The sequence below is a fragment of the Lepisosteus platostomus genome, chromosome 14, assembly GCF_059453375.1.
Source record: "Lepisosteus platostomus isolate fLepPlt1 chromosome 14, fLepPlt1.hap1, whole genome shotgun sequence".
Taxonomy (NCBI): Eukaryota; Metazoa; Chordata; class Actinopteri; order Semionotiformes; family Lepisosteidae; genus Lepisosteus; species Lepisosteus platostomus.
Window position 1 is genome coordinate 41,119,577 of NC_142624.1, and position 27,737 is coordinate 41,147,313.

Here is a 27,737-nt window from a genome sequence, read left to right on the forward strand (position 1 = left end):
TGCTGAAAAGAGAAGAAAGAAAACACAATGTAAGCACCTTACACCCGAAGGAGGCCCCACAGCCGAAAGCTTGCATTTTCCTTTTTCTCTTTTCAGCTTGGAATAAACCTATGACTTGTTCCTTTGCAGTCTATGCATGCTGACGCAGCTACGTGTACCTACCTGAACTTCTTAAATTAACTTCCACTATATACAGTAACATGAGAGATAAAGAGGCAATCCAAAACAATGGCTAATTTGAATTCTCAGAGGAATTATGTAACACAAGGTCTTTGTGGTGCCAAAATAGATTTAGTAAAGGAAAACATTGTTTGATTATTTTCAAATTCCCCAGTAAAAAAATCTTTGTAACTATTGAGTACAACATTCCTCTATTAGCAGTTGATTCTCTAGAAATGCACCCTTAAATCCCATTGCAGTGTTGAAACATGATTGAACACAATATACCTCTGGGTAGAAATTAACAGGACACTGTCTGCTCAGTCTATTTTTCCACATCATTCCCTACCAAAATAAGTGAACCTGTCAGGTCCAGGACTTTCATTTTCTCTTTACTTATAAGCATGCTTAATATTCATCAGCACATTGTCTCCTGCCTCTTCCAAGTCAGTCAAGCCACATTTAACTTTAATAGAATCGCTCAGTGCTAATAAATGATAAAGTCTGATTAAAATGAAGATAAGTGTTTTTCAAGCTGTAGAAAGTTATGAAGCCATGTGCAGGACACAGGAGTGCTCTCTGAGGGGCTCATCTGGATGAATTAATGGTGACAGGGTGGCAATATGAGCTAGCCCTTTGCTGGGGTGGCAGTGACATTCCTATTTTAATTCAGTCCTGGTTTAAATGAAATTGACATGGTTAACCACATAAATTAAATAAGAATATGGGAATCAAATGTATCTGTATCCCAAAGACCAGGTTTTATACGAGATTGTCTCTGTAGCTCCTTGCCTGTCTTGGTAAAGCATGTCAGAATATATTTCAGCACACCAGGGGAAAATGCTTAAATCTGTGACTCATAAAATTTTGCCCATGAAGCACAGAAAAGAAGTGCCAAACCTGAGCACACCAGGTTGATATCAGACAAACAGGAGAGGTCATCTCTGTACCCTTACAACCTGCAGCAGGACAAGTTGAAGATAACAATCTGTCAAAACATTTGTATCTGCTTAGACTTTTTTGACAATACAACTTGTTCACATGAATGCTTAACAATCACGGGGAGAGAGAAAAGTCTAATTTGTATATACAGTATGTGCAATATATGATTTCCTCATAACATATGTTGGGAGCAGTGATGATAATTTTGTTACATATATATTGTAACGCTTACGGCTGACAGTGAGTGTGTAAGAGCCGGCTTACCAGAGCGGTGACGTCACCGCCCTTCCCTGTAAAATCAGGGCCCACAGCCGCTGGGCTGAAGGGAGATCTCTCTTTAGCTCACCAGGCTTGGTCCCTGTTGAGTGATGCCAGAGGCCTGGGTTCACGTCCCCGACAGTGTGGGGCTGACCTGTGTAGGCAGCAGGCAAGGGCGCCCACCTGAACCCCGAAGCGTTACAGTAGGCAGCAGGCGAGGGTGCCCACCTGAACCTTGAAGCGATACAATATATATTGCCTTTACAGTAAGGTATTACTTCTGTTATGCTTCTACTATACCATATTTTACCAATTTCAAGTTGGTGAATCACATAAATTGAAACAAAATGTTTATTTATCTTTTCAAAACATTTTAAGTAACACTATATAATAGCTCTTAAACATTTTATGGTGTTGATTTTTGCAATAAAATTGAGCTGCAATTACACTATTTTGCAATAATTTGATAATACCAAAGTTCTGACCCTCAGTCAGTTTCAGTTTGAAAGGATTTGAAAGAGAAAAGTCTGAGTGAGAGCTAACTACAATCGAAAAGGGCCTGGGCTAGCTGTTCAAGGGAGGGTGGAGGACTGGTTAGGGTTCTAACCTGGAGGGCTGTGGGACAAATCTTGGGAAACAGGCTGCTGTACTGCATTTGGACAGGTACTTCATCTCTTCTTTAGATTATTATCATCAATAAGAACTCATCCTCAACTGACCAGCCTGGTAGAACACCCAGGCATATGAAAAATATCAAGGCCATAACTACAAGGGTAGGCTTGCAGAGCCATCTAGTGAAAGAAATATGAATTGCATTAAGTGTTACAACCTGCAGATGTGTTTTGGTCTGATATAAATTCTATGTCTTGTAGACTTGTGTACAGCTTGGGTCAGAGTTAGTGGCTCATCGGTATAAACCTACTGACATGTAGTTAATAATGGGGGTATCGGTATAATTGTTTTAATACATGAAGATGTAAGGATCTTCTTAAAGAAAACAGACAAACACAGTTTGTAATATTATCTGAACCCATTGTACAATTGTCTGAATACTGTCTAATGGGTTAATAGCAGAAAATCCATCCCCTCCATCCTTTCACCCTCCTCCTGCTGAAGATAATTATTAAAGATCTTTCCTCAATGTGGACTAGCATTCCTATCCACCAAAATAGTGCTTTTAATTTCATTTAAATTATTCCGTTATTTGTGTTGAATAATGCTATAGGGGACTTTGTTCTGATAGTCTACATTGAACAGTGCAAGAATATTAATAAAAAGCATGAAAGTTAAAATAGAGCACATTTAAGGTGAAGCAGGCTATCATCAGTATATATAGGCTACTGTATGTCATAGCAGCAATACTATTCTGGGTGAAATGGAGAGTTACTTACTGTACATAGTAAGTATTGCAACGATTTAGCCCTGCCCTTGCTCTTCTGTCAGTAAAACTGGACTAAGCCCAGATTTGTCACCGTGTTATTGGCCTTCCTCCTGTTGTCATCAAACCTATTTTAGGCAGACCCTGAAGTCCAGGGTTTCAAGGTGATATTGTAACATTTTCTGAAAGTGACCAACAGGGTCAGAAGGTTTTACTGGGTCCTTCAATATATCCCCTTGCAGAAGATGTACCCCCTTACTGCAGTTCCAAACAGCCAGTTCTCCAACTAGCATCTACAAAATATCCCTGAATTCACACAGTTTGGATATGAAGACAGATGTGTGATTTTCTTCTCCATCTGCATGTTGACTCCCTAGGAGGCCCCATCTTCCAGCATACTGACACCGTTGGTGATGTCATCTAGAAGTCACTGGCATATGATGGGTCTCTTGTGCTGTTATCCATCAGGCTATGACAGATTTTAACCCAGCAATATCACACATAAACAAGTTTTGTGGGTATGTCAAGACATTCAAAAGGCCAAATGCAGGATGACTCTATTTGTACCCCCTTCATGTACAAATAGTGTATGGGTCTAAATGGGTCTGGCACAGCTGCAGCAGGTGCAAAGAATCGCTTGGCATCGTTATGAGGCACAAACAGGAATCCAGATGGAACTGCAAGGGTTTGGAACCCAAAATGCAGCTTCTTAGCACAATATGAGTAGGAAATGAGCCGTTAACTGACTGTACTCTGAACACATAAGAGAGATAGATGGAAAAAATGCACAGGCAAAAACGATAGTGTATGTCAGTTGTCATTCCCCAGTAACATGCTTTGCAACTTTACTTTATGTTCCATTAAAACAGGGAGAAATTCTCCCAGCTGCCAAACAAGAAAGGGGATCAGATCGCTTTTATTTCACAGAGTATCACAATTTATTTGCATTTTTTTTTCTATAATGCATTCATTTAAGTACACACAGTTGTAACATAAATTTTACAGTAACAAAAGAAATCACCCATAAAATTTCCAGGCTACTCAGTGTCCAGAGAGACTTAACAAACCTTTTTGGAAGATGCACTGTAAACCTAATGAACTCAGGTTGTGAGGACAAAATTACAATGAAGCTCAAAAGCTTCAGAATCGCTTTCACAATTTCCCTAAGAGTGTGTACACTGAAACATTCAATAAAACAAATGTTTAAGAACGGAAGAAAATGTTCTAAAGAAAACATACAGTACAACTGCAAGGCCACATTTGGATATAGTTGGAATTAATAATGATCTTTAGAATTATTACACACAGGGAATTGATAACTGATTACCTTGGTTTACCAGTAAAGCAAAATTGTTTATTGTAGCTTAACAGAGAATAACAATAATAAACCTATAAATGATGAATATACTGTAAATACATTCTAATTTAAAGATGTACTTATGCATGTGATATGTATCACAAAATTACTTGAAAAAGCAAATTGACTGTCATAGGAAAAAAGAAAAAAATATTACTGTAACAATCTTTATAACATGGAGACTTCTGAAACATTCATTGATTTTTTTTGTTTTTGATATTTCAACAGACCAATCAAAATTAGCCTATATATTGGAAATGGATTGGTATAAACTGGATGTCAAAACATAGCTAAAAGAGGAATAGTCAACAAAAGCTATCAATATGTACAAATCATTCTCAACTTTCTCAAAAGAAAATATGACTCTACTCTTCCCTGGTCTCCAAACTCTTCTCAGTACCATCCAGTCCATTATCCCACATCTGTATGTACTCATGACTTTCTCAAGAGCAAAGGTTTGAGTGGAAATGATCCCCATAATACCAGCTTCTCAGAAAAATCACTTTACTAAATAAAAATTTACTTTTGGAATGGAGAATGATGTTTTGTATATTTTGTATACTTTATCTGTGGCTGGCAGGTTTTCAGTGACTTTGGTAGGAGACTTCATATAGTATAGCATCTATAGAATTATATAATGTAAAAGCTGTAAGTTAATCAAATGTACAAACTCTTTTCACTGATTATAACCACAGAAGCATAAGGTTCCAATTGTAGATGGACTGACTTTTGTGTTGGTAAATATCGTAAAGCCTAAAGGACAGCAGTTCACATGTATTTAAATGTTATGTTACTGTATATGATGTATCTTTATTGATTGCAAAAATATATCCCCCATACTACAATAGTACATGCTCTGTTGCTAAACCAAAGGAGTCAGTAAACTCAGTGTTATGCAGTGTTATGCATGTGTACACATTTAGTAGGTGCCATGGTCGGAAATCAATAACATTCTGTATTTTGGGAATCAAGTAACCACTTGCAAAGCCTTGAATGTCTTCTTGTGCATTTTTGAAGAACATGCAAATAGTAAATCTACAGGTTTGTGGAAGCAAAGATTCTTACAGAAAATAGGAGCTGACTGAACAGTAAATCACCTCATGGTGGACACTTTGGTTTCAGGAACAATTTTCTACTCCACTAGACAGAAAATATTCCAGGTAATAGCCTTCTCTAGAAAGCAGAAAACTTCAGCCTGGAAGATTGAAGTTACAGGCCCTGTTACACAAACTGATGAAAATCTTTCAACGACCATGATCTCCTCATATTCAGGTTGGGGAAAAAGGAATTGCACTGATATCTCATCTGTATTCAGGATTCAGGATTCAGAAATTGTATTTGTCACTTTGGAGAGCAAGATCTTTAAAACAGATTATTTTAAAGCAAAGGTATTTTGATAGGGCAGCAGTTACTTGTGGTATCAAACATTTTTTAAGATTTTCTCATTTTGTCTCTCTCCTATGCATAATTATAATTGAATTCAATACTGTAAAGATGAAACTGACATTTATCATGTAACATTCACTATACATCTCTACTTCAGACACAAAAGTGGCTGAAACATTCTATGTAGGGAATCTAACATACTGTACAGTATGTTGAATACAGTATGTTATACAATCCTAGGTCTATTGCTAGTTTTTGTTTACCAAAAACAGCTTATCTGCAAATGCAGCATCTGCTTTTCATTTACAATGGCCTAGATACTAAATACATTATTATACATTTGCACTCAGGACTGAATTATGTGTGTGCAGATTTTTTTTTGTGTTGTGGCTTATTGTAAAAACCCACTGCCTTTATTGGTCCTCAAAACATATCTCAATTCAGTTAAATTTAAGGCAAAACTGAAAAATAAAAAAAAGAAAATCTGAAATATCAGTTAATTCTAGTTGGGACTTTGCCTAGAAATCAGATTAGGATTTCGAAATCAAAAGTACTCTTTAATGGCAAAATGAACCCTTTCTATCACAGTAATGCATTTAGGTAGTTGCCTCATTAAATATAAGAAAAGGGATGATTATGAGAGATATGGATATATTTGTGCTTCAGAGATTTACACACAGAAGCTGGTATATTGTGGATTTTACTTCAGAAGAAAGTAGTTGTACTTAGATCTGACAAACAGCAAGCTATCTTTACTTCCTGTTCTGCTCCTGGATCTACTGTAAGCGGAGACTGTGAATTCATCAACTTAGGCTACAAAACATCCTAGGATCATTCTTACTTGTGATAGATGGGATTGCCCACTGTCCTTCCTTTCACCTGTACAGTATTTAGCACACTAGTAACACATTTCATGAGAAGACACCAGCAGGCCTGGTTTTGGCATTTTGGGATTAGGAACCAGAAGTACAGACACAACCTAAAAAGTTATCATTGAAAACACAGTTTCACAGCAAATTTCCTTGCATTACAATGTAAACACTAGAAAACCGGTAGTTTGATCTGAAAAGAAAGAATGAACAAGCACTAATATAGTGCATAATGACACACTTCAGCTCGGCTTGTTGTTTAAACTTTCCTAGCTTGTGTATATTTTTGTTTGTTTCTTGTTATACACATTAATGCCACAGTGACACAGTGCCTTTGACAGCCTTATTTTCCCTCTTCTAAATTCATCTAAGGCAAATGTTAGATGACTCCACCTGTATAGGAACAAGGACTGACAAGTCCTGTTAACACCTGTGAATGCCAGTATAATGTCTGTGGTTGCTGATTCAAAAACTTGTCCTCATGATTTGGTATACAAAGTTTTACTTACCATAAAATGAAACTATAAAAAACAACTGTTTTGTACACTGGTTGAAAATATAATAATGTCTTTTAATGGACACAGCTCAACTGCAAAGAAAGAGTATCCCTTCAATTTTAGTAAAAATCCTTTGTACATTGAAAAATGTTGCATATTTTTTTTTAAACGTCTGCTTGTTTTCTTGGGATTTTGTGCATTTACTCAACTAGTTAGAACTGTTCTTGAGGTCGTGATGTTCAGGCTTCTGTATGGAACCAATCGATCACATATCCAGGTCTCCATCATAGGCTAGGGTCAGAGGCTTCTGCTGTGGAGTTGCACTTGTGTTCTGTTTAGGCTTTTTGCTGTAAAAATAAGATAGTACAGTAGGTCATTATACATGTCATGTATATATGATGTCTTTGAACATTAAGTTTCCATTGACTCTTAACTCATTTAGTTATTCATTCATTCATTCATTCATTAAGTGATCCATTATACTGAAATTACCTTAAAATATTTTATGAGTTCTCTGGGACTGGCTCGTTCATTCATTTAATGGTGGCAGCAGCAGTACGAATTCTAAATTTTGCAGAAACATTTTGTCTGCTTACGTAGAAGAAAATGTTTCCATATTTATTGGGCAGGGCTTCACCATGCAAACATGAAAATGACACAAAATTTAGGTAGAGTAAATGCAACCAAAGCTTATCAGGAAAATCTTATACTGGCCAAGTCAATCTACAGATTTAAATACAACTTATAACCCATTCCACATGCTCAAGAAAAACACAAAGTGTGTTGAACACACAAAGAATAGGCAAACTATCTCAGGTGATTGCACCTTTTTTTTGGTTTGGTAAGCTCAGTACCTCAGGCAGTATTATCTCAAAGGTATTTAAAAAAATAATATCTGAAAATTAAATCTGTAAATGGAATTACACAAAAAGAAAACAAACATATTCTGATACGTATCTAATAATCTCATGATCACAAATACAAATTGCTTGCTTGACTGTAAAGCAAATGTAACAAGAAAGCTGTCCCAACACCTTTGAAGTGTTCTGAACCAATTGCACTATACAGTGTAGGTTGAACACTATACAGTGTAATTTCATTTTTTAAAACCAATAAAAATACAATTTGTGAATTTAATAAAGTTTCCAGTACCAATCTGTGAAATGAAGAGCTACACAAATGTCACACTTTACATAATCAGTCTTCATCATAACACACTGGCCACTGAGAGTATGTCTCACAGAGAAAGTACTCACCACACCAGAAAAGACATGGCAATAATGAACATAATAAGCACAAATCCAACTGCTGTCACTCCATAGACCCAGATCTTTATTCGTCCATCTGTGCAGCAGAAAAAACACATCAGGCCTTAGTGCAGTATGACAGGTCTATTTCCTTCCTTCTTTATAAGTTGCAGCTGCTGTTTAAAACACCATTGAGAACCTGCTAATAATGATCACTCTAGGCCCTGTTGTTTGCACTGGGAATGAGCTGCGTTTTAAAGTGACTGTATTTTCTCGAGGTTGTAAACCCCAGGATGACTATGGATAGATCATCCATAAATCCATAACCCTGGAGAACACAGTGATGCCTGGAGCAAGGTGTATTACACAGTAGCTGCTGTATCTGTGGACTCTGAGACAGAAGTTAGGATTCTCAGGAAATGCGGCTCACTTGTGCCTTATGTTTTATTTGTGGCTGTGTGTAAATAGTGAATTCACAAAACAGGAGGAAAGCATTAACACGTTACTGCATATACTGTATATACAAGAAAAAAAACATTACATAACAGTTTATGAAAAAGAAACATCTTGAAAGAAATAAAAATGAACAGCCGGAAGCCCAGCCCCTTATGAGTGGTTAATGGGTTTGAGTCTTATTGTTATTAATTACTTGTTATTATCTATTATTTTGAATTATCTTGGAATATTGGGGTGAAAGTATGCTTAATACAGTGCAATAGATGTGTTCATATGGAATGTCTTCTAAAACTAAAGGAATAAAAATAACTTTCCACTGTCCCCAAGTATGACATTACCATACATCTGTCTTAGCTTCATTACAAAAGCTGAAAAGGATCCTGCTGGGAATTGATTTCTCACAGTGCTGGTGCATTGCTGTAAGGCTTCATGCTAGATAACTGTCAACAGTGAGATACAGTGATGTACTGTATAAACACCATATATCCTTTGTTTTCTTTGTTCTCTTGCAATACTACCACAAAAATAATAGAACAATGAACAATGAAGGTTAATTCTCTTCATTTGGTTCTGTTTTGCAAGAAAAACAAAGTTAATCTAAAATTATTGTGTATTTTCTCTCTGTCCACACAATTTGATACAATGTTGACACAGTAAACAAGACCTGAATAAACTATAGATGCATATCATATGCAGAATATGATCAACTTTTTCCTCTGTTCTCATAGTCTCAGGTGGTGCACTAAAGCAACAGACACCAACAGACAACTTACTGTATCTTGCTCAGAGCTCACCATTTTAAAAACACCGTAGTGAGAATGATTAAACAGTCCTACAAACAATGCAAATCATTAATTTACAGTTTATGGGGTTTATACAGTACATCAACAAGATCTTGCCTAAGGTTATAAGAGCATTACATTACATTGTAACTAGGTTGATAGAGATTAAATATAACATACATACAGCCAAATCATCCTACAACTCACAACTGGGAACCTATTGAAGCTCAGCGGGTGTGAGCCTGGCCAGTACCTGGATGGAAGACTTCCTGAGAAAGCTAAGGTTGCTGCTAGAAGTGGTGCTAGTGGGGCCAGTAGGGGGTGCTCACCCTGCAGTCTGTGTGGGTCCTAATGCCCCAGTATATTGACAGGGACACAGTACTGTAAAAAGACGTCATCCTTTGGATGAGACATACTGTAAAACCGAGGGTCTGACCCTCTGTGGTCATTAAAAATCCCAGGGCATTTCTTGAAAAGAGTAGGGGTATTATCCCAGTGTCCTGGCCAAATTTCCCATTGGCCTTTACCAATCATGGTCCCTAATAATCCCCATCTCTGAATTGGGTTCATCACTCTGTTCTCCTCCCCACTGAGAGCTGGTGTATGGGGAGTGTACTGGCACACTATGGCTGCCGTCACATCATCTAAGTGGATGCTGCCCATTGGTGGTGGTGGAGGGGAGTCCCCATTACCTGTAAAGCACTTTGAGTGGAGTGTCCAGAAAAGCGCTATATAAGTGTAAGCAAATATTATAAACATATTACATTCAAATGTACCTGGTCCAAAAGGCTGAATAGACCATTCCTTGAAGAAGTCCTGAATGTTTGAAGTCCCAGGTTTGAACTTCCCGGCACTTGTTTTGACATCTGCTTTCTTGTTATCTGCTCCTGGAGTTTTGGTGCAATAATCAAGGAAGCCATATGCTGTCATGACTTCTGTGTAGCCCTTCTCACACCCACAGACACCACTCTGAAAGGAAAAGGAAAAACTGCTTTACAGTGAAAACTCCAGAATTTACTGCGCCGTAATAAGGCTGTAGATGCTGCCTGTTCCAGTCAGGACATTGAGACACAAATCTTCCCAAACGGATCTTCTGCATGACACCCAGCTTGGTGATAAAGTTTGTCAAAACAAGAAAGAAAAATCCAGCAACATGTGAAGTGAGATGGAATCAATTTGCTGTTTAGTTTCCTTGTACTGTAGTAACGCAGACTTTACTCTGAGTGGCAGTAAACACACTGTTATATGAAATACTGTATCTTTCACCAGTCAAGGACATATGCAAACAAAAATACTTGTTATAAAGTGCATTTCATTTCTGTTGTCTCTCTTTGAAATAACATGCATTCAGTGCAGATTTATTCAATCTGTAGAACAACAAAATTCATTTTCTATTTGAAATTGATTAAAATTGCACTGGCACTTTTTTATAATTTGAATACTATGGCATCTGCTAAATCCCTTTGATCGCCAATATATGAATTTCAGTTTTATTTATTTGCAGTTTTTAGTACCGTTTAATGTGGTGTAAAATTGGTATGTATTAGGCAGTAGAATGTATGTGATAATTTCTTTTTAAAAAAAGAAAAGTTTGGTGGTCTGCAGTAAACAGATGTCTGCTGATAGTTTAAAATCCACACAGCCCAAGTGATGAAGATCAATGAGAGCAGAGACAGGCATCTAACACACACACACAAAAATGAATGCACAAAATCACAAGCTTACAGTCTCAAATATTGTGTATGTATTTCTTTAACAGACAACTGACTGCATTTAATGCATGGAATACTTTTTGGAGAAAAAACATGAATCTCACTGAACTGGCTTTTATTCTTATTAGACAAAAGCCTTTCAAAGAGAGGAATACAAGATGAAGTGGGAAATTGCATGCAACACAGGCAAAAGACAGCAGCCCCATGAGATCACCACAATAAAGGTACTCATGCACGGCATAAGGCCACATATTTCAATTAATATTCAAATGACAATACTCCGCACAGTTTTAGTGGACTATTATATTTTCAAGGCAAGGAATTTAATTTCTGTTCCATTCGGGCAGAAGGCAGTATTTACCTGAGTGCAGTGGGAGAAGGGCTTGGTGCAGGGAGGGTGGCAGTGCCTGATAGTCGCTGGACGGGTCTGAAGGAAACACCCTCCTAGGTAGGAAATACAGGTGATACTACTGTGCCTTATTGATAACCAAATTCATGTGGTGTCATACAGAATAATAGCTCACAAAGCTTATCTGAACTTCTAATCAATCCCTGAACACTGTAATTTTCAAATGGAAAATTACATGTCAAAACATCCAAAAATAATGCCCTGAGTTCAAGCCTTGTAGGCAATGAGAGATTACACTTGCTACGCTTATGTTTAGGAGAGACAATTTTTTAAAAGATAGCATCACTTTTAACTGTTACGTGAAGCATATCTACTTCCTTATAGCCTTTATTATATTTCAGCCATTCTGCTTTCCCCTGCAGCAACCACTTATTGTCTAGATTAGTCAGAAAAATTGGTGTTTTATCTTTAAATGGATATTACTTCCTGTACATTAGTCTTTTCTATGGGGAGAAATGAAGACTTACTATAAATGTAAAGGTAAACATCTGACCAGTTTTGTTTTTGTCGCCCTACAGAGTAAGCAAGATGCACCTGTCACGTTAACACCATCCGAGCGCTGACACCAGACTGAGCGAACGTTGTCTCTCCAGGGACTGGTCCTCCACTCGTAGCTGTGGCATTTTCCTCCTCCAATAAAACACACTCTGAGGTCATTACAATTCAGGCATGATGACGGGCTTGCTTGAACAGTAAGCGTGGAAGCTGTCTTGTCTGAAGACATTCATCAATGGGATGTTCTTCACAGGATAGGACAATGTGGATTTTCCAATTTATGTGATACATGAAATACACACTGAACTACCTTTAAAAGCACAGTTAAATCTATACATTAGCATATCTAACACACTACAGAGTGGTAAGTAGATTTTTTAGTAGCAATTAAACTCATAAATGTAGCATATTTTCAATGATTATGATACCCAAGGGTCTGCATTGCATGAAACATGTTTGCACTTTGTAGGAATACAATCCTTTTTTAAACCAAAGGATAATTCAAGAGCTGTTAAAGCAAACAACTGTCCCCCCCCCCCACCCCCCAAAAAATGAAAGTTGCACACTCAGTGTTTTGTTATTATGCACAAACCTTTACAAGGTCTTGTTTCAAAGACCTGGTGTGGGCAGCTGTCCTGGTTCTCCACAGCCTGAATGATCACAGCTCTTGAGCGAGCCTGGCGGCCAGTCGTCTCAAAACTCCTCCCATCCAGGCAGGTCAGCTGGCAGGAGCTCCACACTGACCACTCTGTCAAGTGGCAATCACCTTCAAAGACAAGATGAAGAGCTCTGATCAAAACTATTAATTTTTAGGGGGGTGCAGTAATGAATAGCAGGCATTGCAGCTCAAGAAATTTCATTTTGTACAGTACAAAATAGTACACATCTCTGAAGATGTCCAAAACACCTTGGGTCCATCAAGAGCAGACACCTGTTCTGCAGGGATCTTTTTCAGCAAGTGTAACTTCCAGTTCATCATCTAATGTTCATGCTGTCCTTTACCCCTATTTCCATTTACTTCAGCACCGACTCTTAGCCCATATTGGGCATTAATGCATGTTTTGTGCATTGTAATGGCTTAGTAACTGTCTTCTTCATCTAGGCTTTTGTTTCTAGTCTGGATAGAAAACAGCCAGGGCAAACACATTTACTGTTGCCTGAAGTGTATATACAGTATATCTAAATTGTTTTATGAATGAGATCATGATGGTGTAAGGACTAATGAGTGTAGGTGATGCCAAACACAAGTTACAGGTTCTGATGATGCAAAGCAGTGAGATATTTAATTTAAAAGAGGATGTATCCAAAAAATGACAGATTAACTGAAAACGTGTATACCCCAAAACGGATGCAACTTCACATTGAAAAGGAATCAGAAAAAAAGAGATCTGTTTCTACAAGATATTTCCCACTGCTGCAGTAGGTGTCTTTTCTAACTAATGAAGGTATAGGTAGGTAAAAAGTCAGAATGCTTTAATCACAGATCAGATTTCCAAGACAACCAAAACGCATCTACAGTACAGTATTTCTCTATATCTGACTATATCTGTCAGCTACAGCCAACTTTAGTTATGGGTTTGATTTCAAAGAATAAAAAAGCATCAATCTATTGCTCAGCGCCAGTGAACAAGAAGAGCTTTGAATGTTCTCCTGTCAGTGACAGGAGTGACTAAATTCTGACATATGGTATGTTATGTAGAAAGAAAAGTCCTGGTTTGTGTGAAACCTTGCTGTTTAAATGTGCTATCTGTCTAATAAACCAGAACATAGAAACCGAGGGATGAAAGGATCTGCTTAATAAATGGTACAATGGCATTTTATGTGAGATTATGTGAGGCATGCTTGTAGGCTGCTCTGAAATGTTTATATTATAATTCCTTCAAAAGAACACATTCTATTCTCTGTTGATAGCAAGCCTGACCTCAGGCAAACCACAACCAGTCATGACACAGTATCAAGTCTGGATATTCTCAAGTTGAGCAAATAGAACAGATGAGAAAAAACCCAGGAATGTGGGATGAAACTGAAATTTGAAAAAAAATGTCAATGGCAATTGAAACAGTTACCACTGGATTCCTTTGGTTAATTCTACCAGTTTACAAATTGAATAAAGACCTACCTGGACAGGGGACAGAGCAAGGCACTTGAAGTCCCTGTCCGCTCACCGTCACAGGCCTGGCCTCACACTTCTCCTCTTCCACATGTTCAGCAGAAGACAAGTCAGACAGGGAGCCTCTATGAACCACACAGGTCAGGTTCCTTTCTCGAACTCCTTCGCCGCAGTCTGCACCCTATTCACAGAGCACAGACACAGTGAAGACTATTGAAGCGAATGGGGAAGGAGAACAGTATTGCATTACACCCTGAGAAACACACAGACATTTACACGTTGAGTGATTATTTATTTATACAATGCAAACACTTCATTTTCGGTACATTTTTGAAAGCCAGGTGTAGCATTAATTGAAGCGTAGAAAAAGTAAAGATTGGAGTTCATCATGCATAAAATACTTTTAGATCGGGAGTACATTATTCAGAAACATTTCCTACTGCAAAATATTATATTGTGCAGAATATTTTGAAAGAAATCAAGTTTGGATATTTTTCAAGTTGAATTAAGAACTGTAGATTTACACAATTGCAAATGTGATTGGAAAAAATGGTAATAATGAAATGATCAGATTTAATAGTTAGAATTAAGGTAATTTATTTTGAAGGTAATATTTTTCATGACTTCATATCATTGCTACAGCAACTATATTTATCAAACAATCCATGTACTGTAGTTTATGGTCAAGCATAGTGTCATAGTTTTAAACAAATATTTCATATTCCGAAATGAGTAACTAAGCTAATGGAAAAACACCAGGGAGAAACAAAAGACCCAGAATCATTTAATTAAAATCCAGTTCACACAGAAAAGGTCTGAAATTAGATGAAAATCTGAACACTGTCATTTCTTTTTTTTAATGATCACACAAAATCCAGAATGATGTTTCATTAACAGTTGCATCACGTTTCAAAGACACTGAGCTCCTGTGACAGACAGGAAATGCTTATGTGCATTTATTTTAGAAATTCAATTAAAGTCTTCCTTTTTCTTTTATAAAGCATAATTCATGCAGACTGCTTGACATTTTTCCTCTCTTCTTGAAGTCATCTTAACTCAATTAACTGAAATATGCATTACATGCTATACAGTTTGTTAATAGATTTAATATTTTGAGAGCGAGTTTCTATGAAATACTAAGGTATCTAAAATATCTTACTTATTAAGGGTAGCAACTAGAGTGCAGTAGACTTCTGTCACCACTCATGAACTTGTCTGAACTTCTGTACAGCTCCTCACTCTCTAGAACATTGCTTATTGCTGGAGAGGAAGGCTGTCAAAAACATTGCTTTTCATTGCTGAAGCAGTCAAAAAGTGACATGGAAAAATCCATAAGGGACTGACTAGATTTGTATTTACTTTCTCTAACAGAGATGTAAAATCAAGTTTTAGTCTACATTAATTTTTAGCAATATCACACTTGAAAAGGTATACTGCTGTATATGATGGCAGTGGCTGTGTAACAGCTCTGAACTAGTAATTCTAGTCTCTACTCTCTCCTAAGATGGTTCTCCAAGATGATGGGGATACCCCATTACCATTAACTAGGGCTGTTCTGCTTAAGAAGTTAATCAAGCCAGTTAATCAAAATTAATAATTAATTTTGTAAATCATCTCCAGATATTACTGGGTAAGGTTAAAAGTCAGGCTTTTGAATGGAAATCTCATCTGCAGCTTTTGATACAGATTAGACAGTCAGCAGAACAATACGCTATAGAATTACAGGATTTCGTCACTGAGTGCTGTCTTGCAGGCAAACTCAGAGCAGTAGTCACTGACAAAGCACAACACATTGCTTTGGGCATCAGTAAAACCCCTTTTGAAAGTGTTGTCCCTGCAGCACATACTGTACAGCACCTTGCAGCTTAGCAGCAGGGAAGCTTTGCAAATGGGTTTGATTGACAACCTTCTCACAAGGGTCACTGCACAGCTGGCACCACAGAAGTATGCATGGGTGGTTATTTTCACTAGAATTACTGTACAACACACGCTTAATAATGCTTAATAAAATATTTTTACATTAATTCCATTTATAAGTTGAATATCAATTTGAGATTGTCTTGTCTTCTCATAACAATAACAATAAGTTGTACTGCTGTAAGGCACTACCAGTGACAAGACTGGTTGTGTGCTGAAGGCAGACTGTACCTCCACTTGGCACTGGGACCATTCTCCCTTCAGCCAGGAGAAGCACGGCCTAATGGGACAGGGTTTGACCTGAGTTAGCTGAGCAGGACAGGGCCTCCCCTCATCATGGGCTTGCTGTATGACACTGCGAGTCCGCGCCATCAGGCCTGCAAACAGCAACACCATGCAACAGATACACCGTCAAGATGTTTCCACATTTCTGGGCACAACCCCTTCATGATTTTATATATTGTAAAATAAGTTGTGATACTTTTGTTTTCTCATCTGGTCTTGCCTGGCCTTTGACTTAAAAATAATGTATTTAGATCTGGTGCTATTTAACAGACAGAAAATAGTGTTCTTGTCTTAATCCATTCATTTTGTGGCATATATACTGTTTTTAAAAGCATAACTTTTTACAAATTAAATATTTACCTACAGGAAGTTTAAAAAACACAAAATGGCCTAAATTTACTAAAGATTTACTTATAAATGACTAAGAAATGTATGTTTGAACAGAGCTCTTGAATAATGAGATGAATCAATCCAATTTATTTTATTGATAAATTTGCTTCTTTACTGTAAATATCACTACAGTAGAATACACCCCAGAAAATAAGCAAAGACAAGAATTTATAATCATCTGGGACATACATGTATTTATTTGAGGAAAAATCTAACAAGAGCAATATGAAACAGCAATTCCATCAGGCAGGAACACTCTGAAACAGTATAAACTCAAACAGACAGGATATTCTACAGCTGTAAAGTACTTCCAGGCTGCAGTCTATAGCTGCCAGAAAATGTGTTTGTACTGATAGATGTTTGAGGACATATCACATGCTTGCATATGACAATGGCTTGCAAATAAAATAATCTAGAGCCACACACAGAAAAGATAGAACAGCCTTTCACATACAGTATCTGCCTTGTGTTTCAAGTAGTTCCCGAAGTTAGGACAACCCAATGGTAAAAATAGCATTTTATTATTAATTGAAGTTTTTCTAGCTCTTCCTTAGCTGACTCAATTATTTGAAATATTATTTCACGGATTTGGCTCGGCGTAACTTCAGTTTTGATGGGTTTTGCTAAAGAAAATATGGCAGGGCTTAATTAAGACAGATGAAGACTGATGAATGTTTTAATTAGTTGACTAACATGCAGATTTCCTTTAGAGACAAACCTCTGGACTGTAAAAGCAGCACAAGCTCCAAAGAGTGTGGTTTAGTCATTTATTATTTGTTATAATGAAGGAAAAGTAACTTTGGGAAAAAGAAGATTTTATATCATTGCAATTATGTTCACAATAAAAGGCAGATTTGATTTACCTTTGATATAAAGTACCATTAATAATTATGTGAACAATAACCAGAAAGAAGAAACTGTAAACATTCCAACGTCCTGCTACAGCATACTGTATGAATTAAGCAACATATAACTTAGTGCACACAGTCCCATGAATATACTGTAACATAGTGCACACGGTGCTGTAACTGACATCTTTTAATACCTTGGTCACCACAAGTGTGAGAGCACTCTGCCCAAGATGACCAGTCTGACAGAAGGCAGTTAAGTGGACAGTCCACCAGGCAGTGAGTGGTCAGTCTCCATTTATTCACCAATCCTAGCTACAAAGAGCAGGAGACAAGACAATGAGAACACAGTTACAAGGTCACTGACAGAGAAGTACAGATTGTGATTTTTATCACTCAGTCCTTGTCATAAATGGACTCCACCTGAGAACATGATAATTGGAAAGAAAGCAACTGAAGTATTTTTTGCAGGGATGCTAAATAAGTCTTACTATTTTTGCACTAGAACACATGAAAACTGTTTTTTTCACACCATAACATAGTTTAATTAAATAAAAATGTATTTTAACAAAATTAGGACAGCTTCAAAGATATGCAAAAAGTTGGAAGTGGCATAAAGCAGGATACACATACAAGAAGGCTCCAGAGCCGAAAAGTTGTGTCTTCTTTTCAGCATGAAATAAACTTTTGTCTTTTCCTTTGAGCCTACACATGCTGATGCAGCTACTGTACCTGCTCAAACTTAATAAATCAATTATCAGGATATTTATTTAAGTTACTAAACAAGATTTAAGTACTTCTTACTTTTATTTTGTATCATTTTGTACTTTCTATTTTAAAAAATAGTCAAATCTATGTTCTGAGTAGTTCTAGTTGGTTTTGCTTTCTAAGCCAAAATGTGCGGCTTTATCCATAAACGATACAAATCAATACCCACTACATTATTTGTTAATTAGACATAACCATAAAATGAAGTATTTGTAACCTCAATAAGGGCCAGTGTAATAGCAAGTGTTAAGTTAATAGGTAACGGTTAAGTGCTCTATATCAAACACTCATTAAGGAAATGTAGGGAGTGTGTAGAAAATGTGCTCCTTTAATTAACTCCTACAGATCAGCAGGAAACATTGGGATTGAGCAAACCTTTCTGATTCAGAGCCTTGCAGATTCATGTTTCCCTTGTCTCCACTAACACAAAACACACACATTACGCAATTGTTGCCTTTGCTGGTATGACTCTTTACGTTGGCAGAACTAAACATAAAGCATAGCTTGCGTTCTCTACTTTCTTATTCACGTCATGCCTTACATATTTACCGATTTTTTAAAATAGCAATTTCATCTTTGATTTTCATCTTCCATTCAAATGGCACATTCGAGGACACACAGAGGGGTGAAACACTTCTCAGAGCCCTGGGTGTAGCAGGGTGCCTAAAGGCCACTGTGCAAACTGCTGTCACTCTCTCACTCTCTACAGCCCTGCGCTGTCACACTCTGTGTCTGAAGAACATTTTGCAGTTTTTGCTAGAGCGTTCAGTAGGCATCAAGCACAGAAGCCCTTGCTATGACATGAAAAAATGAATTAATTATGTAAGAGCTCATGGGCAATCAGATAAAGACACCTTTACAAGGTTTCTCTGGTTCGCATGGGAATGGAGAAGGACGCTACCTGCTCACAATTTCTTAATTCCACCACCTTCCGATCACTCCGTACACAATCCAGCAGGCGGAATCGGACTCCTTCCCCACAGACGGCATTCTCACTCAGCTGACAAGTGCTCCATTCTTTCGAGAGACAGAGAGTACGGAAAGAGATTAAAGGGGAATATGAACGACTTTCCGACCCTGAAATGTGCAGCATTTTAAAATCATTGTTTCTCTGACCAATAATGAAAGAGAAAATCTTTTGTAGATTTCTTGTAGCTGAATATAAAAAAATAAATAATGGATGGCCATATTGAAATTGTTCAGGAACCGAATTTCCCTTTGTAATTCAATGAAGAGAATCTGCAGCGAGCTGGCACTGTACTGTACCTGAGACATTGTACTGGTAGGTGAAGCAGTTTGTGTTGAGAAGGCAGGGCTCTGTCTCTGTGTCCTCAGGGCAGGATCTTCCAGCCTGTGGAGGTCTCAACACTCTCCTGGTCTTTTGTCTGATCATTTTCTGGTCACAGGGCTGCAGCAGACAATATTGTCAAGAGACACCTTCTCATATTTCTCAGGTGAATAATAAGTGATGGAAAAAATGTACCATTTTCCAAGATTTTGACAAAATTTTGTATTTGAAGTAAGCAATAAATGGTATCTTCGTCAACTAAATTTTTTTTGTGCTTGTTCAGAAGAGTTTAAACACACCTGCGTTCTTTTAATTTAATGTTTTAAAGTAGTTTAATGTTTTATTGATTCTTCTCAATAGAAAACACAGAAGAACCCAAGGAAACAGTAGCTTATTAGAAGGAGAAATGTAAAATTATATTTAAGTTCTAATGATATTAAATGATTAAAGAACATGTTTTAGACAGAGGGAAAAATAATCTAGCTACTATGAAGATGAACATTTATTTGAATAGTTATTTATTGAGTTATCAATAAAATACAGCAAGACAAACCTATTCAATATACTGTATGTACATTTTACCTTCAATATCAACCTCTTAAGATATAATAAGTGCATAATATTCTAAATAATCTTTTAAACCTATTTTCTAAATACTCACAAAAGATTTAAAATAACATTAAATTTTAAACTTGATATTGAAGTCTTAATAAATGTGTCTTTTGAGCCAAATTCAGAAATGTTTAATCTGAGGAATTTCCTAACATCTTTCAATGCTATTTCAAATTTCATAATATGTGAAAAATACAACATTCTGTCTGAGAAGTGCTAAAAGGCTAAAAGATAAATTACCTGGAGAATCAAGACAGGTTTATATTTGCCATGTGGTGAGCTGTTATTAATGTTGAGGCCCATAAATTCACAGAAATCATTATGGTAAAATGATGTTTATCTCCATCACTGTCACTCCTTAATGGGAAACTGTTAAATGCACAACTGGCCTGATACATGGCTTAAACAACCGACAGTAATAATTATTAGTGAGAGACGGTTTTAATCGGATGGTACATTAAAAGATATGCAGCACATTTGAAAGCAATTTTTCCTTATTCTGCACGCAGTGGTAAAAACGTTGTTTTTAATTTTAACATAGTCATAATTCCTGATGAAAGTAATTGTGATATTGTTCAAAAATATGTGCATGAAGGTAGCAGCTATACCTGATATGGCTGTAAAAAAATATAACGAACAAGGTCTAATGACAACTGGCAAGGTAGTGATGTATTCATTGACTCTGTTGGTGAGATTTGTCTTGGGCTTTTCTGTGTGCATTGTAGCAGGTCTGCATAGAAAGACTGATGCACAGGATAACTGGTACTATATATTTCATCTTCACCTCCTGACATTGGGGTTTTTCTGAGCCAGATAAGTACACTCTATCGGTAGAGAGGAGAAGGTCTCTGGGCTCTTACGGATGGACATGTGCTCCACTGTCCCCAAGCAGACATCACACAGTCTTCCGGACATGGCAGGAAGCAGGTCTGAGCCCTGACAGGCATCTCCTCCTGGTCACACAGAGCATCGTCCACAGCCTCTCCTGGGCCTTCACCCACTGTCTTCACACACCTGAAGGAGGTAAGACAGACAGAACAACTGCATAACCGGCCTGAGGCACCACACTTTCTTCTCTAACACGCCCATACAGTATCACTGATTTCTCAGTTACAAACTGTCCTACTATCAAGAAGCTCAGAGCGGTTCAATAAAATTATTGCTTTTTGTATCGTCAGCTTAACAACACCACCCTTTCGTATTTCCAGCTGTTACTCTTGAACAGATGTGTATAACGTCAACATCACTTATTGTACCATTATAGAATGGGAACATACTGCATCTCGGCTAATATCTTTTTGCTTATAAGAATACAATTTTGTAAATAAGAACACCTTTTCATCAACACAGGAATGTGAGATGTGTCATTATGCAATCATATCGTGATTGCGATAAAATGTTTTTCCAAATGATCCAAAAACATAAGAACTGTTTCTTATTTGCCATCACATACTGTAAATTGAATCTGTGAATAACAAAACTCTCTTCAATAGACTGTACATCATAGAACTGAACCTTAAAGGCAACTTGTCTACATAGTTTGCTTATTTATTGACTGTCATGCTGTCGTTGACATGCAACAACTCTGCAGGTGTTCTACAACATGTTCCAAGGAAATGTAACACTTAGCGAAAGCTGCCCATGAAAGATCCTACAGATGGACTGCTGTAACAATTGCTTATGAGGATATTTCAAGAGAAGTGTTATCTGTCATAAAAGTATGGATCCAATTACACAGTTCATTTTAAAAATCAAGAGCATAATGTTTTTAAATAACAGCAACAATAAAAACAATAATACTCACCTGATTTTTCTGCTTTGTACACCTTCTCCACAATCTGGAGCCTTGTCCACAGTGTTAATTGTACATACTGACCAAGCCTCAGTTTTCCAGACATACTGACTGCAGTGGTTATAACACGGGACTGCCTCATACACCTAAAACATGAAGTCATAAAACAGGCCTGTTACTAGACTATCTAGAAGAACGTAAGAACATAACAAAGGTTTCATATTAAAGGAGGCCATTCAGGCTAGTTGAATGGTGTATAAAATGTAAAGTGTTTCTTTATCGCGAGAGTATGGGGGTCTGCTTCTTGTGTTGTGGTGATGAGAAGAACATTCATGTTCATTTCACTATCACCTGTCACAGAATTTTCACAATTCTTGAGCTCTGTGCAGCTCACCAGGTTCTTCTGCTGATGATTCCCTGAACCACAACTCCAAAAATATATCTGGTATATCCATCACTACCATTTCTTTTTCTGTCTGCCTGTAGTGGGGTCTGTAAATATGCATCTCAAAATGAGACGTATTGGAACAGTATTGGTACCCCTCCTGCACTGACACATGACACAGCTGAGTTGCTGGAGTCCTGGTCTGGCACTAGATTCACAGTCAGGTCACTTTGATATTTCCTTTGAAAGCAGAACTCTAAAGACAGAATACAAAAACAACATTGGCCATTTTATTCTGACAGTCCAACTCAGAGAATTAAAAATCTTTCTGAATTTCACACTGACAACTGGGCAGTAATTGGTCAACATGTTTCCACACAGCAGGACTTCAACAATGTGATCCTAAACAACAGCTTGTGTTATTACGTTCTTCATTACCGATCGTGATCAGTGATCTCCACGACTCTTGAACCAGTAACCATAGGTTTTAAAAAATAATCCACTGATAATAGGTCATACACAGATTTTGTGTTGTTACAGTTGACTTCAAGAAAGTATGGCTTTTGCTTTTAACTATTTTATAGTAAGAAGCAGTAGACAATACAGGATCTTTATGAGAGAGAAAACTACATTGTCTGAAGATTCCAAAGACTTTCGGATGAAGACAATACCAAGATTACATTTATGTCTGCTTCCAACCTTTCATTTAAAATAATTTCCTAACTTTAACTAATCCTGCTTAACACCAGGACAATTTATTTTCTAGGCGAACATCAAAGCATTATTTGCCACTACACCAGTGTTCTAAAATATGAAACATTAGGTTTTACAGTATCTCATATATGCTTGGCACTGAAAACCCAGTGACATATTTATGTTATAGTTCATTGTCAACTGCCATTTTAAATAGATATTCCTTCCTAGGCAATAGTTATCTGAAACAACAGCCAGCAAATGCAACACAATTTCATGGCAGGAGCAACACGAGAGCATAACAGCAGTTTTTCTTGAGAAAAAGACACATACATACTGTACGTACATACACACACACACACACACACACCTCAATTCTATCCTCCTGCTTCTATTAAAAGATAAACAAAACTATTTAAAAAGCAAAATAAAAAATATGGCCACCTTCTGAGAGATTTATCTTTTAAAGTTTGCTTTTTATTCACAATATAATGACGTCCCATGAATCTTAAGAAATGTCAGAATAATTCCAGGGATGGGATGATGATGGAATTTAAGTGAGTGCTCTCTGTCATTTTTCTTACAGTTTGTGCTGCACACAGTTTGATAAAATAAACTATTGTGCTCATATAAAGGCTAGTCTAGTAGGAGATATTCATCTCCTCACACCTGGCTTTGCATGCATTGACTTCATTAAATAAAGTACAGTATAAATACAGAATAAGTGTCACTAACCTGAGCCTTTGTAGACATCCATATTAGCAGTGCGTGACAGGCAGAAGGGGAGAAAAAGTTATATATCCATTAGTTTGTGTATTTTGCTTTCATTTTGTTGTTCTAAGATTTGATTCTGCTGTGTTGATCTAGATTATGTGTAGGATGTGTAGAAAATGTGTAGAAAATCTGAATAAATGCTTAAAGACTGTACAATTTCATTTTTGATTAAATGATTAATGGTGATGGGACAAAATACTGCGGATGAAGTGATTTGTTCAGTATAGTTCAATTTTGCTAAGTTAAAGCTTTATTATTTATGTGCTATTAAAGAGCAAAAATGAGGAGAATTGTTTTTGTCACTGAATACAAAGAAAAGCTTCCCTTAAGGGTTCCCCAGGCTTGAGAAAAAGCTTGTGTACAAAAACACAAAGTTGCATAATTTAGAAAATTGACATATTGAATTATTGCAAATATTCCTCACAAAACTCTTTGCATACCCAAAGAATGTGCTTGGAAATTCTTGTTTTAGTGTTTAAGTTCCTGGCAGGCACAGCTAGGAATGCATTAGTAACAACAGTGAAAGAGGTTAATTAATCTGTCTAATCAGACACTGACCATCTCCTGAGCACACCACCAATGGTGGCACAATTTGAATTAGATTTATGTTGCTAAAGAAAAGCCACGATAGTACTGTTCAGTTTCTCACAAGGACGTTTCACCAGCTGCACTGCATGTAAAAGTAATTAAAATGATAAAATGTGTAAGTCTCACATCCCAATACACTTAATCAAATGGATTGTGTTGTTTTAGTAATTAAAATAATTATAACATTTTCTTCATCTTTTATGCATCACTTTAATAAGTACATTGAGGGTTGTTAGAACTACAACAAAACAGAAAGAATAAGCACTATGCATATATATATTTACATATACTTAACTAGACACAATGCTTTTGAAGTCATTAAAATAAAATAATAATGTGTAATGCTTTAAAAATATTCCATGGATATGCAGTACTACAGAGGCCATACATTGCTGACCTCTATTCATACAGTATCTGGGCATTAATAGCCTACAACCGCATTTGTCTATAGGGAATGTTTCCTTCTGCTGCCTGAGGTGGTGTTGTATTTTTTTTTGTGAATGAAAGATTTACAGCCACAGCAAGGGACATCCAGTGAGCTCTGCAGCTGAGGATTTGTTCCATAAATCTCTCTAACTGTCACCGTCTGGCTCAAACCTCAAACAGATTGTGCCATTACTGTCGCCATGGCCATCAATGTGATAGAAAACAATTGTCCAGTGGAACAACTTACAGAGATAAATGTCTGTTTCATGATGTACTCTAATACACTTACAACTGCTATAAGGATGTCTAAGAGCCCTACAACAAAAAACGCTTAACAAAATAAAACATGAGCATGAGATGTCAGTGACCTGTGCAAGTATCACTGAATACTTCCTGTTTCTACTTTTGCGAAGACTTTTTTTTTTCTGGAAGTCCTAATGTATGCATTTGAACCACAACGTCACCTTAATATTAGTATTCATTAAACACACACTCCTCTGAGAACAGGACTCAAACTGCACGCTAATGGATAACATAGACCTCACTGAGTTTTATAAAAGAAGAACAGTTTCATGAAATCAATCTTTTATCCCAGCATTATTCTGTATACCTACAGATGTGAGCTGCCAAAGATGCTTTGATGCTTTAGAGTGGATTATATATGTTTTTGAACTGAAGAAGTAGATCTTTTTTAAGGTAATTGTAACAGTTTTATTTTTCATTATGTGCAAGCTTAAAGTGATACAAGCACTCATGTCCATGCAACCTTTAATTTACATAGAGTTTCTGTATTGATAATACAGAATCTGGATAAAAGAGCACAGTCATCTAGGAACAGAACATAAGAAACTAATACAGTGCCTTGCGAAAGTATTCGGCCCCCTTGAACTTTTCAACCTTTTGCCACATTTCAGGCTTCAAACATAAAGATATAAATTTTTTATTTTATGTGAAGAATCACCAACAAGTGGGACACAATTGTGAAGTGGAATGAAATCTATTGGATTTTTGAAACTTTTTTAACTAATAAAAAAATGAAAAGTGGGGCGTGCAAAATTATTCGGCCCCTTTACTTTCAGTGCAGCAAACTCACTCCAGAAGTTCAGCGAGGATCTCTGAATGATCCAATGTTGTCCTAAATGACTGATGGTGATAAATAGAATCCACCTGTGTGTAATCAAGTCTCTGTATAAATGCACCTGCTCTGTGATAGTCTCAAGGTTCTGTTGAAAGCGCAGAGAGCATCATGAAGACCAAGGAACACACCAGGCAGGTCCGTAATACTGTTGTGGAGAAGTTTAAAGCCGGATTTGGATACAAAAAGATTTCCCAAGCTTCAAACCTCCCAAGGAGCACTGTGCAAGCGATCATCTTGAAATGGAAGGAGTATCAGACCACTGCAAATCTACCAAGACCTGGCCGTCCCTCTAAACTTTCAGCTCAGACAAGGAGAAGACTGATCAGAGATGCAGCCAAGAGGCCCATGATCACTCTGGATGAACTGCAGAGAACTACAGCTGAGGTGGGAGAGTCTGTCCATAGGACAACAATCAGTCTTACACTGCACAAATCTGGCCTTTATGGAAGAGTGGCAAGAAGAAAGCCATTTCTCAAAGATATCCATAAAAAGTCTCGTCTAAAGTTTGCCACAAGCCACCTGGGAGACACCCCAAACATGTGGAAGAAGGTGCTCTGGTCAGATGAAACCAAAATCGAACTTTTTGGCCACAATGCAAAACGATATGTTTGGCGTAAAAGCAACACAGCTCATCACCCTCAACACACCATCCCCACTGTCAAACATGGTGGTGGCAGCATCATGGTTTGGGCCTGCTTTTCTTCAGCAGGGACAGGGAAGATGGTTAAAATTGAGGGGAAGATGGATGCAGCCAAATACAGGACCATTCTGGATGAAAACCTGTTGGAGTCTGCAAAAGACCTGAAACTGGGACGGAGATTTATCTTCCAACAAGACAATGATCCCAAACATACAGCAAAATCTACAAAGGAATGGTTCACAAATAAACGTATCCAGGTGTTTGAATGGCCAAGTCAAAGTCCAGACCTGAATCCAATAGAGAATCTGTGGAAAGAGCTGAAAACTGCTGTTCACAAACGCTCTCCATCCAACCTCACTGAGCTCGAGCTGTTTTGCAAGGAAGAATGGGCAAGAATTTCAGTCTCTCGATGTGCAAAACTGATAGAGACATACCCCAAGCGACTTGCAGCTGTAATCGCAGCAAAAGGTGGCTCTACAAAGTATTAACGCAAGGGGGCCGAATAATTTTGCACGCCCCACTTTTCATTTTTTTATTAGTTAAAAAAGTTTCAAAAATCCAATAGATTTCGTTCCACTTCACAATTGTGTCCCACTTGTTGGTGATTCTTCACATAAAATAAAAAATTTATATCTTTATGTTTGAAGCCTGAAATGTGGCAAAAGGTTGAAAAGTTCAAGGGGGCCGAATACTTTCGCAAGGCACTGTATACAGTACTATATCTTATGTGTAATACAGTACTCAGAAAACTTACTAGACTCCATTTTCCTAACTATTTCAGAAGTGAATGAATCAGTAAAGGCTTTACATCATATTATTCCACCACATGTGTAAAAAGAAATAGATTATATATTATGACTTGTGATGTAAATACCAGCACTGGTGCTGCTCTACTACAAATATTCCAGCTCCGGGACAACAGCTGCCCAGCTGTATAAATGGGTACAAATTAATGTTATTTCAGATAAAAAAATCAGCCCAATGAAATTAATATTATTAATCCACTTTCTTACCACTCTCTTGGATAGAGTCAAGTGGGAGCCAGAGCCTGTCCTGGCAAGCAATGTGTCACGCCCTCTGCAGCCAGAGGGCGCTCCTTCTCTGTCCTGTCCCTAGTTTCCGGTCTGCTGTCCTTC

General features: G+C 37.3%; 1 protein-coding gene across 1 annotated transcript in view; it reads right to left on the reverse strand.

Moving 5' to 3' along the window:
* Positions 1 to 3,651: 3,651 nt before the first annotated feature.
* thsd7ba (thrombospondin, type I, domain containing 7Ba) overlaps positions 3,652 to 27,737 on the reverse strand; it is a 200,340-nt gene continuing 176,254 nt past the window's right edge. The window contains exons 17-29 of the mRNA XM_088606307.1: positions 21,970 to 22,103; positions 21,026 to 21,179; positions 19,532 to 19,673; positions 19,167 to 19,282; positions 17,695 to 17,812; positions 16,206 to 16,351; positions 14,067 to 14,238; positions 12,540 to 12,713; positions 11,987 to 12,082; positions 11,405 to 11,487; positions 10,108 to 10,300; positions 8,103 to 8,190; positions 3,652 to 7,193 (exon numbers count right to left, since the gene is read on the reverse strand). Coding sequence (XP_088462433.1) covers positions 7,112 to 7,193; positions 8,103 to 8,190; positions 10,108 to 10,300; positions 11,405 to 11,487; positions 11,987 to 12,082; positions 12,540 to 12,713; positions 14,067 to 14,238; positions 16,206 to 16,351; positions 17,695 to 17,812; positions 19,167 to 19,282; positions 19,532 to 19,673; positions 21,026 to 21,179; positions 21,970 to 22,103 — 1,698 coding nt within the window. The 3' untranslated portion in view covers positions 3,652 to 7,111. The remainder of the gene's footprint in view (positions 7,194 to 8,102; positions 8,191 to 10,107; positions 10,301 to 11,404; positions 11,488 to 11,986; positions 12,083 to 12,539; positions 12,714 to 14,066; positions 14,239 to 16,205; positions 16,352 to 17,694; positions 17,813 to 19,166; positions 19,283 to 19,531; positions 19,674 to 21,025; positions 21,180 to 21,969; positions 22,104 to 27,737) is intronic.